The sequence below is a fragment of the Megalops cyprinoides genome, chromosome 13, assembly GCF_013368585.1.
Source record: "Megalops cyprinoides isolate fMegCyp1 chromosome 13, fMegCyp1.pri, whole genome shotgun sequence".
In the NCBI taxonomy this organism is placed as follows: domain Eukaryota; kingdom Metazoa; phylum Chordata; class Actinopteri; order Elopiformes; family Megalopidae; genus Megalops; species Megalops cyprinoides.
This window is the reverse complement of record NC_050595.1, coordinates 26,636,991-26,651,202: the sequence shown is the minus strand read 5'-3', so window position 1 is coordinate 26,651,202 and position 14,212 is coordinate 26,636,991. Positions and strand designations below refer to the sequence as shown.

The 14,212-nt window shown below is 50.0% G+C and overlaps 1 protein-coding gene across 2 annotated transcripts in view; it reads left to right on the top strand.

Moving 5' to 3' along the window:
* The window catches only part of myo1ea (myosin IEa), a 52,972-nt gene that overhangs the window by 16,430 nt on the left and 22,330 nt on the right, over nt 1-14,212 (top strand). For both annotated transcript variants that reach the window (XM_036543521.1, XM_036543519.1), the window contains exons 2-7: nt 2,839-2,982; nt 4,551-4,640; nt 5,850-5,944; nt 11,156-11,243; nt 13,036-13,125; nt 13,890-14,021. In XM_036543521.1, coding sequence (XP_036399414.1) covers nt 2,839-2,982; nt 4,551-4,640; nt 5,850-5,944; nt 11,156-11,243; nt 13,036-13,125; nt 13,890-14,021 — 639 coding nt within the window. The remainder of the gene's footprint in view (nt 1-2,838; nt 2,983-4,550; nt 4,641-5,849; nt 5,945-11,155; nt 11,244-13,035; nt 13,126-13,889; nt 14,022-14,212) is intronic.

Sequence of the window (14,212 nt, the reverse complement as noted above, 5' to 3'; positions counted from 1 at the left end):
GTTCGTTTCAGAGGGTTTTTTTGGCCTGTTTTTCGCCCTGAATTTGCTGCAGTGTGCCAACCTGCATACCTCTCTTCATCCGTACACCCTCAAAAATACACACACATTACGCCACCTTTTGGGCTGGTGATAATCCCTCATCCTGTAGGTCAATCTCAAAAGACCAGAAGAGGAACAAAATGGCTCTCTGAAATGACTGGGTCTGTTTTATTTATATTGCACTTTGGTTTGCTTAGAACAGTCCTTGATTTTACAGGGACAGTAAAGCCTTTGAAAATACATTGTAACAGCTGTGTTAAGTATTCCCTCTAGTTGTTGTATAATTTCACACTTTTTTGCACTTACCGTGACACTCACAATTATTATGGAGCATCCAGTCTCAGAGGCAATTACTAACAAAATTTAAATATATGTGGGTGGAAGTGACCAGCTGAGTTAGGTTTCTTGGAACTGTCTTTTCCATTCTTCACTGTAGTGGTATAGCAGGTTTTGATGGGTGGAGTTTGAAAAGGCCCAGCTGTGACTGATCCCAGGTCAGCTCGTGGGCAGCATCATGCTGGCTGTATCCACTGTGGAGGCTCCTGTAGGCCACTGGCCTGGCTGAGCCCTTATGCACATGTCAGAGAGACCGGACCTGTCCCATGATGCATCTGGGTTTGGAGAGTTCACACGCAGGAGCAGAGCTATGGGAGGGTTGAAAACAATGAGTCTCAGAGTGGCAGACGCGTCTGACGTGACGAATAGACAAGCAACACGATATATTCACTCCTCGGTCAGGGAAAACTCCCTGGGAGAACTGGCCTGCTCAGTGGAGCGGTCCCATTGGCCGGTTTGGTCTTTGTTTGTTCGCACCTTCGTCCCAGTCGGGGTGTTTATAAGGTCCCCGAGCATGACATCATTCAAATGGCACCTCGTGGAGGCTGTCGGGGGGGGGGAGAGAAGGCAAACTTCTCTTTACCTCCTCCTCCTTTTTCTTTAAATGCAAAGCTGTAAAACATGATAATGGCTACCTTCTGGAAAATTAATCAGCCGGTAATTTACGACATGCCTACCGAAATGAGAATGCACTGAGGGGAGAAATGCTCCTGGGTAGTTAACATTCCTCTCTGGGCTCCACGCTAAGATCCAGTCTGTAAAGGCAGGGGCTTTTGCTTTGTTGGTGGAAGAACGTATAACCGCCCTGGTGACTGTTAATTACAGTAAATTTGCTTCGGTTTTCAGTGCTCCCTCTCCCTGTGTTTCCCATTGGTGCGCCGGTCCGCTACTTTTGCTGTTGCCACCTTTCTCCGGGGTTTATTGTGTGTTCTGAAGTCTCCTGTGTGAATGCTCGCCTGCTGCACTCTGTAGTTGTTTTACGGTGTTTGTGCAGCGGCAAGTTGATTTAGGCCCGGGCATGGCCCTGCTTTAAATGAGCACTTTCGCCTCGCGCGCTGTTCTGTGGGGCGAAGTAGTCCCGGCCGCGGCTTTGAAATATGGAAGAGCTCAGACCTTTTGTTTTTTCAATCTGAATCACTTCCCATAAGCACTATCAAAGCATTCCAGGACCACGGAGGAAGAGAAAAAAAAAAAAAGCATCGTGTTACAGGGGTAGAAAAGCACAGAGCTCTCCACCCTTTTCCTGTACCCCATGTACAGGAATCGTGCACCGAAAACGGGCCCTAACTACAAGTATTCCCGATATGTGGGGGAGGCAGAGTCCTGCACAATAAGTGTTTGCAATGCGCGTTTTTGCATTAGTGATAGACGCAGGGCTACATCCTACCCAAATAAAGAGGCAGAGTCCTCCCACCACTGTACTCCTCCCTGGTGGTTTTATTTGCACATACAAATAACACGGACGTTGTAAGCCCTTGGGATCCTTGTCGGGGCCTTCCACTGTTTTCTTATCGTGTCCTCAGTTTGTTGCGTTACCAGTGCCTTCTCTTTTCGGGACATCCTCTGAGAGGGGCGTGAGAGGGTTAAGCGGCGCAGAGCCCCGTCCCGGGCTGACCGGCGCTCTGAGGCCGGGCCGGAGCTCCTGACGGGCGTCCGGCTCAGGAAAGGGAGACTCAGCGCTCGCGGCACGCTGCGATCCTCTCCCACAGTAGCCAGATGACTCTGACTCACGGCCCGCGCCGAGCTGCCAGAGCTTTTCGGAGACGCCCTCTCGGCAAAACAGAGGCGAGAGGGAGGAAGGGTGGGGGGGGGGTGTGGGGGGGAGGGAGAGGGAGAGGTCTGGCGGGGCACAGCTTCAAAAGAGCCATCCGCGGCGCCCGGAGAGCGCGAGCGAGGAGCGCGAGCTTGCGCGGGGTGACTCACCGCGAGGGGGGTCACAGAGCAGCTTCACATCTGGGGGGGTGACAGAAAGCAGGCGCGACCAGACGAAGAGCGAGCAGCTCTGTCAGTGCGCCAAGCGCGCGCGTGCCTTATCGCCTCACATTCAAATCAGGTGAACTGCACTGATCGCCGTTGCCCCCCCCCGTGCAGGGTAGAAGGGAAGCGGCCTTGTCAAAGGGAAATCGTTGTAGCTTTTAGCTTGTCGGCACCCATGCTTTGCTCGTGCTGATGGGGTCAGTGATTCACTGCTCATGTGGGTTGTGTGTGAGCTTTATTTTGGTCGCAGTGCATGGGTCGGTGATTCACAGCTCGTGTCTGCTTTATTTGAACCGTGTTTTTTTTTCTTTTGGTCCTAATGCATAGGTTAACGATTCACACGTCTACTGAATGGTCCTTGTTTGGCTGTGGGTCTTAACTTGTGTGTTAGTGTTTCACAAGCTGTGTGCGCTGTGTTTAACCCTTTCTTCGGCTGTGTGTCTAACAGTGGCATTTGCATGTGTTTGTGTGTGTGTGTGATTGCAGGGGAGCAGGGGGCACTACCGGTACCACTGGCAGAGCCACAATGTCAAACAGAGCGGGGTGGACGACATGGTCCTGCTCACCAAGATCAACGAGGACGCCATCGTGGAGAACCTCAAGAAGAGATACATGGACGACTACATCTTCGTATCCTTTTATGCTTTATGTGACGCTCCTCCCCCCGTGGCCCTAATTCGGGCTGCCCAGGGCAGGGGCGCAAGGCCACAGGACACAGCACTTAGAGGATCAGCGCACCCTTGCCTGAGCTCTCATAATTCTGGCATCGTCCTCCCTTGGGATAGTATATGGGTTAATGGCTTTTTGTATTGCATTGTTGTATGAAATGGTGTTTGTGCGGCCTTTGAAAGCTGCAGCATATAGGAGAAAACCAGCACGGTCACTTCTCCACAACAATGCTAATGGTCTCGACTCTTTTTTTTTTTTCCACCCTACAAAGACTTTCCGTAATCATTGTGTGGACAGGTTGTTAACGTTTCCCTGTCCTTTTGGCCTTCACCCAGCTGCGTGATAACCATTTTGTCACTTCCTTTCTGGTTTTTTTTTTTTTTTTTGGCCGTTCAGTTGAAACAATGTTGTGGAGTGATTAGCTGCTAATGGGTGGCTGTGAGATCAGCAGTAAGTCAGTAAGTCAGCCACCACTGGAAATCATGTAATTGAAAGGGCAGCAAAATGAAACGACAGCTCCTTTTTGTCTCCCGGAGGAGGGAGAACTTGGCAAACCCGCTGTACATGTTTGCTATGCCAACACACTACAAACAGGATCCTGTGTTCTGCAGTAACGCTGGGATGCTTAAAAAAAAGACTCCAAGCTGTAGGGTTGTAGGGCTGTTGCTTTCACACAAAACTCACCCTGTTCCCTCATCCTGGGTAACATAGTATTATCGTGTCTTTCATGGTCCTGAATCTTTGTCAGATTGAAAACTTAAAGAAAGCACTGCAGGCATTGAGGTAACTTGATAGTTAAAAAAGCTTATGTGCATTGAGTGTTAGTTTTGTGGAGCTTAGCTGTCACAAGCAGTTTTAAACCCTGAATCAGTCTTCTGTGGTTCGACTAGCAACAACACCAGAGTGTGTCAGCGAGTAACACAGCAGGGGTTACTGCAGATCTCCTTGAGTACCTACAGTACGCACACTGAACAAAAGCCGCTGCAGACACACAAACACAACTGTGTTATACTGAATTATGTGCATGCTCTGTGTCTTTAAAAGCCTTTGACCCTGTCACTAAACACCATGGTATTGGTACTCAGAATCATATTGCACTGATGTCATTGCCTTATTATTAAGAATTAGGTCATTTTTCGTTAACCTCTCCCGAACTGAATATGCGTATAATTTATAAACTGTAAGTGCTATGAAACTTAAAGCTGCAAAAGTTCAAAGGAAAGTGTGTGTGGTGCAGCCAGGGGGACCTTTTGTTTTTAATGATCTGTGATGTTTAAGTCAGACTGCGCTTTTTTAACGATTGTGCGGTTCATGTCAAACTCGTTCACTGAAATTGACCATGGGCGTGTTAAATTTGTTGAGGGACAGAGAGCCCTAGGTCTTCACTTCTGCTGCTCTGGGATTAGTGGTGGTAACCTGAAACTGTGGGAGATGCTGTCAAGCTTGCAAAAGTCAGTAGGAGGACCAGTGTGGTGGAATGTTGCTGTGATGTGTCTGCAGGAAGTGACCCTTAACCCTACCGTGTGTAGACGTACATCGGACCCGTGCTCATCTCTGTCAACCCCTTCAAGCAGATGCCCTACTTCGGGGACAAGGAGGTGGAGATGTACCAGGGCGCGGTGAGTGGTCCCTCCCGCTGACGCTCTGAGACAGGGATGGGGGGGCTCCTGTTTTTGGAGGGCCTCAGGGTTCCCCGGTTTCTGCTGTGCCCTCGGTCCATTATTTAGGGAGAGGAGAGGGGCACCTCACCTGCTGCTCCAGGTGTGCATGAGGAACTGACCATGTTGGCATCCAGTAATATAATTAGTGATTTAATGTGATCTGTTAAATATTGAGGCAGAGGGAAAACGCCTAGGCCAGCCAGAAACCAAGACATAAACCAAGACATCTCCTTCCCTAAGAAGGACAAAGAGGAGCTTACAAGCTTATTACCATACTCCACCATTTTGAATTAGTGAAGAGAAGAAACATTTTTGCTGAGGTCAAAAATATTACAGATTTACACTGGTGTGGGCTAGCAAGGCCTTATATTCAGTACACATCATAGGACCATAGGGACTGAAGCATGTTGACTGTCGCTGAATGGTATTTGCCAAACCCACAAACATGGTTATCTTACGAATGTGTTTTTTTTTTTCTCCTGACGTTAATGGTGATGGAGAATGGCTTTAATTAGTCTGGGCAAGGTGTGGCGCAGATCTGCCCGGCGGCTCCACCCTTGGCTGGCACGAAGGTCTCGGAAACCTGCCTTTCCAGTGAAAAAGCCCTGGCAGTACCTCAGCAGCACAGCCTGTTCGTGTCTGTGTTCTTTTAAGTGTTCTTGGCCGGCGAACCAAAAGCGGTCTTGGCTCCCGAATTGGACGTTTCATAAACGCAGCTTGACAAAAAAAAAAAAAAAAAACTCTTAATGCTCAATAAAAAACTGTTAGGCCACAGTTTATTACCAGATTGTATTAAACGCTCCTAATTCTTCCTTTCGTACTGTGTCTTGACTTCACTGCTAGTTTCTCGTTTATGATCCAGCAAATGATCCGCCCATTGTTTAAGGTCAACCAGAGCTGTTTTTTAAATTATTAATAGTTATTCAGCATGCATCAAACTGGAGCTTGGAAGTTTCCCGGAAAAAGTTGATCAGGATTCAGAAATAACCCCCCCCCCCCCCCCCCCAAGGAAAATGGTTAGATTAGTAGCCCTTACAGTGCTGATGTATTCCAACCTTGACACATTCAACCAAATGCTTTCCCTGGGTGTAATTTTCTCACAGAAACTACCCTCTGTGCCTTTTAAAGCTCATGACGATCACTTTTTCTCCCCCCCACCTGTGGCAGGCCCAGTATGAGAACCCGCCCCACATCTACGCTCTGGCCGACAACATGTACAGGAACATGATGATTGACCGTGAGAACCAGTGCGTCATCATCAGGTAAGGAGCTGACGCGGTGGGCCGTCCCGTCCCCAGGGCGTAGACAGCGCATCCTCTATTCTGGGCCTGTTTTTTCTTTTTGGAGAAGGAGGGCGGCGGCCAAAGGCTTTAATGAAAGAACGGCGCTGGTATGTGCGGAATCTATGCACAAGGGAGAAGTCACTTGACAGCGTGAGGGGACAGATTGCTATCACCGTGGTGACGGGGGACAGCGGCGGAGGAACCAACCCGGCAGGTTCGGTTGCCTCGGTGCGGCTTTGTGCTGTAAACCCTCAGAGTATTTTTTTTCCAAGACATTTTCTTTTTTTTCTGTTTTTCAGACTTGAAACACAGCGTCCAATGCTGTGTTTTTTTTTTTTTTTAGAACCCACGTGTGAATGCAACCGCTGTTGTGTGTCGTTAAGGTGGGGGCTTGATTTTGGAGGTTTTGTTTGACTGAGCCCCCGGACGCCTCATGCAGACAATGCCGAACGAGGCGCATGCCTGTTTATGCCAGCGCTTCCTCTTCCGGAAAACAGGAAGCGCACCTGCTGTAAACAGCGCTCTGCCCGCCTCGCACGCGTCGTGGCCAGCCCGTTAGCGTGTGGCATCAGAGTGGGCTAAATTTCCACAGGTGGAAGTTACATACAGGGTCCAATGTCGTAACATTCACGACTCATGTCACCTGACCAGTAAGTCAGCTGTGGTGTGCACTTACCTGGCTGTCCTAAGTAGGCATAGGTAAGGGCCGTCGCCTTAACCGCTAGGTCGCAGTGGGGTTTTTCAGGAGTTTTTCACTAGGCGGTTTCAAGAGAAGCGTTTAGCATCCCAGAGGCGCTGGGGATCTTCTCCAGAATTCTCTTCTGCTCTTATGGAAGGGTGTAGCTCGAGAGCCTCTCGCTGGGGCTCCTCCGGCCGGTGGCGTGCAGGTGCCGGGGAGGATGGAGTCCCGTGCCCTGGCCCCCGTCCCAGCGCGGAGCGCCCGCGGGCCCGGGTTGGTTACTGTAGTGCTTACCTCATGGGGAAATGGCTCCTGCTTCAGCACTTTTTCCCCTCGCGGCTCGGGTTTTTGTGCCCCGCGCAGCTGCCAGGACGGCTCCCCCACATAAAGGGGCCGGGAGCGAGGCCGAGGCGGGCCAGCTTAGCGGACAAAGCCACGCGTGAAATCGCTGTGCGTGCAGTGCGGTCAGCGGCGCACTCTGCGAGACCTTTTTCCAGTCGTTAAAAAAACATTCAGCTTCTCCTGAGGTGAGCAATCTGAGGCGGCGAAGGGGAGTTGACTCAGCTTTCCCAGTGTCTTACAGGCTTAATGTTCGGGACATTCCGCTACTGGGGAAGAACCTATGGGAGAAAAGCAGAATGGGTTGTTGAAAACACATGGCCATTTCTCACTGAATAGTGGAAAAATAGTGCTGTTCAAACAAATACAGGATAAAATGCTTCTCTGAGACAGGCTCGCATGCAGAGATGGTCCTAATATGTTTTCTGTACCACAGTGACATACCGCCCTGAAGACTTGGCCTTTATGCACAGGGATTTATCACAATAGTGGGGTATGTCTGTTGAAGGACATGCTTGTGCGTTATGCAACGTTCAGGTTGTGCAGGTAGCTAAAGCACACGGGAGGCTGTTCTTGTTTGTGCATAGCAAGCAAGCACCATGTTCAGCTCCCAGCTCACGTCATCTGTGAAAGTTTGATGATGGTTTGCCAGGATGGGAGAAAGGGAATACAGGAGCTAATTAGACAAAGCAACACCTCCAAATTCAGTCTGTTTTTGGTTTCTCATTGCTCGTGTCTTCGTCTGCTAACAAAACATTTTTTCCCCCTGTCGTATTAAGTTTACATGTGTTCCTAATGGGGTTTTTTTTCTGTTCTTTTTCTCGCTTCCCATTAATATAAAAAGCATAAAGCACAACGGCTGTGCCATGGGAACGGCGACAGCAGGAAAGACCGGGGATTCCGTCTCAATTAAAAGCCCTTTTTTTTTTCCCTTTTAATAGAGGAAAACGCTCACCGAGCCGAGGTTATGTAGCGTGACGACTTCAGGAGAAAGAGCGCGGGAGCCGTCGCGATTCGGTGGCACCTCATCAGCGCTGGCGTGCCGCAGCTGGAAGCCGGAGCGCGCCGGGCCAGACTGGGAACACCGCGTGCCTTTAAAACACGAATTTTATTACGGTTTATGTTATGGAACAGAAGTTTGCTTTTAGCAGTGCGACAGTGTGTATTATGGAAAATGAATGGGAGTTATCTGGGAGTCAGGAGGGCGGGATTCAGCGCTGAGCACCGTGTTCAGTTCCCAGCGCACTTTACCGAGTTCAGTCTGTTTTGGTTTCCCGCTGCTCATGTCCTTGTGTATTAATAAAACGCTGGCGTTCCCCAGCTGGAAGCCAGAGTGTGCCGGGCCGGACTGGGAACATCGTGTGCCTTTACAAAAACACTCCGCGCCAGAGTCCCCCACCAGAGTCCCCCACCAGAGTCCCCCACCAGAGTCCCCCACCAGAGTCCCCCACCAGAGTCCCCCACCAGAGTCCCCCACCAGAGTCCCCCACCAGAGTCCAGCACAACCTTTCGCTGAAATCACCAAGCATGTCCGTATCAGATGGTCAAACACTTAAATGTCATATTTTATCACGTTTCATATTATGGAATAGCAATTTGTTTTTAGCAGTCTAGGATTATTTCAAAATGAATGTCCTGGCCATGCGCGCTTGCCTCGGTTGGGTGTTTGTCGGAGACCCCAGGTTATGTGGGAGTCAGGAGGACGTGATTCAGCACTGAGTGTACAGAGCAGCTCAGGTTTCGCTCCATGTTTGGCCAGTAAATCTGACAGGAAGTCAACAATGTGTTTAGCATCTGACTGCTGTGTAATTACAATATACAATGGGGGAGCTCTCCGCCGGAGGGTAAAAATAGGAGGCCGTTAAGTCGAACGCCAGCCCTGGCACTGAGGGAAACCTAAGTGCGAGCCATCCACAATGGCAGGCCTTTTGAAGCCCGCGGACAGCAGCTCACTGCTGGAGCAGAGGGCGCTCTTTAACGCTCAGCAAGGTTCACATTTGATAGCAACTGCGGCTAAACACACAGGGAAAGTGACTGAGGGGAGATACCTGTCGCTTGATTAAGACTGGTTTAATGTACAGTCTGCCTTGAGTGTTATAGAGCTACGCTTTTCTTCACACAGCTTCTGTACAGTGGTAATTCAATTGCTGTGTGACGGGCTTAGGTGGAATGTTATGCAAAAGCGAACTGTCGAGCATCAACTTCAGTGAGAATCAAAACGACGAGCTAGCAGTGCTATGACCTTGTAGTGCAGCAACGTCACCGGACTCCTCAAACTTTCCTTAACAGTCTACAGCTGTGCTTTTTCAAAAGGGTATTACCGACATGACTACCCTTCAAAGAATGGTATAAAAAGGGCAAGGAAACTTCTGTAATCTGGGGCCAAACCACAGAAGTCTAAAGTAAGTATGATCATGCAGAAAGTGAAGGGTGGGGGGCCGGGGGGGGGCATCAGGGAAGCAGGAGAGGGGAGGGGTGAGAAGAAAAGCAACCCAGCAGAGTCCACAGAATGCCTTATTATCACTATCATGGCACATTTGGAGCCAGGCTTGTTTGTGTAGTAAAAGGTTCTGTGGGCTGACTCCTCAGGAAAGGGGGACAGGAGAGCCGGGCTCAGAGCAGGAAGGCAGCCCTCGGCCAACAGGACACCAGCGAAACAATATTTCACGCGCTCGTTCAGGAAGTTCTAAAATAGCTCCGATCCCAAGCCGCCGCGGCTCGGAGATGAAGCACTTGGCTCCTCTCCACGGTCTGTCCAGCTGTGAGGTTGCCGGGGACACTGAGCACCCCCCATCCCCCCTAAAGATCGGTATGGGCGCGCCCCTCGGCGTGCGAACGGAACATGTCGGTTCCGTTTTCCGGCGGGGCCAAACTCCGGCTTCCCCTTGAGTTGACGGAAGTCGGAAGCATAACTGTGCCTGGGAGGGACGTCAGGCTTTAATTAAGAAATATCCCCGTTTTCCCTATTCAGCCCCCATTCAGACCCCTCATTTGTGTTAATTGGGGATAAGTATCTAAAAAGTGGGATTTCAGTAACCCCCCCCCCCCCAGACCCTCTTAGCCTGCTGAACAGGGATTTTCCAAGCATGTTGTTTAACAGTGCTTGACAGACTCTTTGGGTCAAAATAAGGGCTGGCTCCAGCACCCATATTTAGGGTGGGGGTGGTATGTGTATGTGTGGGTATGTATGTGTGTGTGCACGTATGTGTGCGTGAGTGTGTGTGTGTCTTGGAGGGGGGGAGCCGGCATATTGGAAATTCCACATTAAGAGACATACTCATTCAGAAATTAGCACCACGGGTTGGATTGCTTGGATAGGTGAGGTCAGAGGTGTGTATGGCCTATAGAAGTGGGCTTCCTTAATACTAGTTTCTGACTGAGGCTCTGGTCTATTGGGTTTGTTGGGTTTAAATGATCTTCCAGAGTTTCTTCATGCTGTGCATTGGTGCGCTAAACTGCTGGTTCCTGTTTAGGAAGAGACATCTGGAACTTCTGCTCCTCTCAAATATCTCTGGAGATAAAAGCTGTAATTATAGTATCTGGTTGCTCATGTCTATTTTCCCCATCACCTTACACAGCTTGCAAGAATCCAGTGTATAAGCTTTATGAATTGCTAGATTGGTTTGGCCTTTAAAGTACCATGAGTGTTAAAGCACTCTGCAACGATCATTTCCTTTGCATAGATGAGTCAGCTGCTAAAGGACATTATTCAAAGTGGATCCTGTAAAATGAGTCATGGCCCAGTGGCAGGAGGTTAAACACTATTGAGTTGTTATGGATGGGAGTAATGGGGAGATTGGTATCTATGAACCACCTGTGTGTTTGTTATTTCTCTCTTTATGAGCTGATAAAACATCCATGATGCTGTGGAATAATATCTCTGTAGATGTTTCATGTAAAGGTGTTTCCATTAGTCAGCAGTGTGGCGTAGTGGTCAGGAGCAGGGCTTGTGACCGAAAGGTTGCTATTTCAGAATTCTAACCTAGTTAAGTAACTCTGGATAAGAATGTCTGCTAAATCACAATAATGTAATGGTCATGATAATGGGTATTGATGATAATGTATGCTCGTAATAGATGGTAATGATAATGTATGCTCATGACAGTGGATGGTAATGATAATGTATGCTCATGATAATGGATGTTCTGCTGTTTTGTCATGTTCCCCCCCAGTGGCGAAAGCGGTGCAGGGAAAACCGTGGCTGCAAAGTACATCATGAGCTACATCTCCAGAGTGTCGGGTGGAGGGCCCAAAGTTCAGGTATGTGGAATGGAAGAAATCAAATCCACTTCCCCATGAACGACTCTGCACCTGTAGATAATGGACGATCATGTGTGATGATGCAGTTTTTGATGTATGTGTGCTGCATGTGTATGTCCACTTCTTGGGTCAAGTTGTTACCATTGGGCTGACACACACACACACACACACATACACACACACACACACACACACACACACACACACACACACTTTTTAGGCCCATACACTTGCCCCCCCTGCATCACAAAAGCCAGATCCCCTATTGTCCTCCAAAGGGATCTCCCCGTTATCAGCCCATCAGCAGAGGGACCACTGCCCCCCTACCACTCCCCCACCCCCCACCTGCACGCGCCATCTGTCCCACACATTGCCCACCAGATGTCCTGTCCCCAAGTCACCCTCCTCCGCTGGCCTCTGAAGTATCCCCGATTCCCCTTGTCACCCTCTTGTGCTTGCACTTGTGACTTCTCCTAATGCGCTGGAAGTACTCAAACAGGACGAGGGTATTTGCCATTTTCCAGTCTAATTACTTTTTCCCCCTTCTTGGAGCTCAGCTGCTACAGGCCTTAAACTTCTTTCAGTGTCACATGCCTTCTGGAGCCCTAATCCTGCAGGCTGGATTACCATCCTCTGAATATTTAAGGTTTTCAACCCATTTTTCAGTTCATGCAGACGGATCCCATTTTGATACAGCATGCCTCTGGAGATTTTGCCTTTATCAGCAGTTTGGCTCTTTGCAAAACATGTTCGAATGCAAATTAGAAATGGTATTATACAGAATTATTGCCAGGTGAATTCAGATGTCAAAAGTATTTTCTTCTCTTGTGTTTTTTTCTCAAATGCCCAATGCTCTGAACATTCCAAAGACCTGATGGTATTTCTACCTTAGCTTATCTGTGCAGAGTGCGTGCCTGTGTGCGTTTGTGCCTGTGTGCGTGCATGCGCGTGTGTGTGTGCGTGCCTGTGTGCGTGCTTGCTTGTGTGTATTATTTTGTGGAATTGCCTGTGGATTTTATTCAGTTTGCCTCATTCAACAATGCCTCCCATTGTATCAGATCTGCCCCCTGCTCGCACACCCCACTCCAGCTAGAGTCCCCTCTGAAGTGCCTGAAAGCCGCGAGGGCCCCCCACCCATGCCCCCCCCGCCCCTGCATGCTGCCTGACTCCCTGTCACGACTCCTGTCCTGTCTGTGTCCCGTGACACCACACCAGAGCCTGTCACTGCCGCTGATTGGCATCTCTCAGGTGCATGCAAATCAGATCTGTCACTGGTCGCCTGAATTCAACACGTGGAGATAGGGCGGGGAGCTGACATGCCACGTTTTCTTGTTTTGCAACACGTTGTCAGGAACATCCATCTCCCTCCAACGTCTCCATCTCAGTACACCGACGCAGTTAGTCATGCAAACTTACGGAGCTCTCTGTTCTCCGTGTGACCCGTCGAGGAGAACGAGATGTAAAAATACCACAATGGCACTAATCATTTTCTCTCGCAAAAGATCAGAAGTTCAGGCATGCGTAAGGATTCCCAGAAATGCCGCCACTCCGCTTCTGAAAGACGAATAAGCGGATCTGTCTCCGCGCCGAGAGGCCAGTCTCGAACGCACGGTCAGATACGGGGTCGACCTCAGCTGATGCGCTCCAGATGGCGCGCGCGTGTCTGTGGAAAGTTACGAGCTCCGTGCGTGCATCCATGTGTGGTTCTGTCCCTCGGGGGCGTGGATGGGCGGGGCTTGGTGTGGCGCGGTGCCGTGGCGACTCCTACTCACCTGTGCCTCTCTCCTGGCAGCACGTCAAAGACATCATCCTCCAGTCCAACCCGCTGCTGGAAGCCTTCGGGAATGCCAAGACCGTGAGGAACAACAACTCCAGCAGATTTGTAAGGAAAACGGCTGTTTTTCATATTCCCTTCTTTAGGTGGGGGAGGGGAAAAAAGATGTGGTCGTAACACGGGGCTGTCACTGTCTAGTCATCCGGCCCGATCTCGGTCCGGCCGGGCCCTCCAGGGCCAAGCCAAACAAAGGGACTCTGCTTTCAAAGGGAAGGAGGAAGGAGGGAAACAAGGTTTGGGGGAATCGTAGCGTGTGCTTTTACTAGCTGTGATATATTGCCTTCTCCCGTCTCTTTTTGGCCGGGGTTTGCGGCCTGCTTAACTGGCGCTGTGGGGAGGTAAGAGCAGGCCTGGGCTCCACGGAGGCCGCGCCGAGGACACGCTGACCGCAGAGCTGGACAGAGCCACACCGCCGCCGCTCATTACCGATCCCGCCTCCCCGCGCAGCACCGGGCCTCTCTGAACGTGCGCTGAAGCACCCTGTCCTAAAACACAGAGAGGAATCAGCACTGCGGCTGCTCTGCTGTTCTTCTGATTCAGTGCCAGGGTTAGGGTTAGGTGTAAGTGTTAGAGCTGATTTCAGATTGGAAGAGAACATGTTTTCTGAGAGTGTTACTCTATAGGGAGAGAGGCCACCTTTCACCCCAGGGATTCACCACGAGATTAGAGTTTGGGAACGAAAGTGGTTCCGGGGTGCAGGGTCTGTGCGTGAGCAAATCGGGGATGGCACAGCACGCGTTGTCCTCGGAGGGTCTGCTTTTGGGCTCAGCGGAGCCATACCTGACTCCAAGGCTCTCTTCTCGGTCCTGCAGGGGAAATACTTTGAGATCCGGTTCAGCTCGGGAGGCGAGCCAGACGGCGGGAAAATCTCCAACTTCCTGCTGGAAAAATCACGTGTGGTCATGAGGAATCCGGGAGAGAGGAGCTTTCATATATTTTATCAGGTGAGGAACCCGCGCAGGGGCATGTGTGAGTGTGTGAGTGCGTGTTTGCGTGTGTCTCTGTGTCCGTGTGCATGCATGCAGAATAAGTAGAACAATCTTGGACCAATGTGACCTAGATTTTTTTTTCTGAAACAATAAGAGCAACACATTCCATCTGACTCCTGAAAACAGGTCATGTTGTCCCCCCTCTA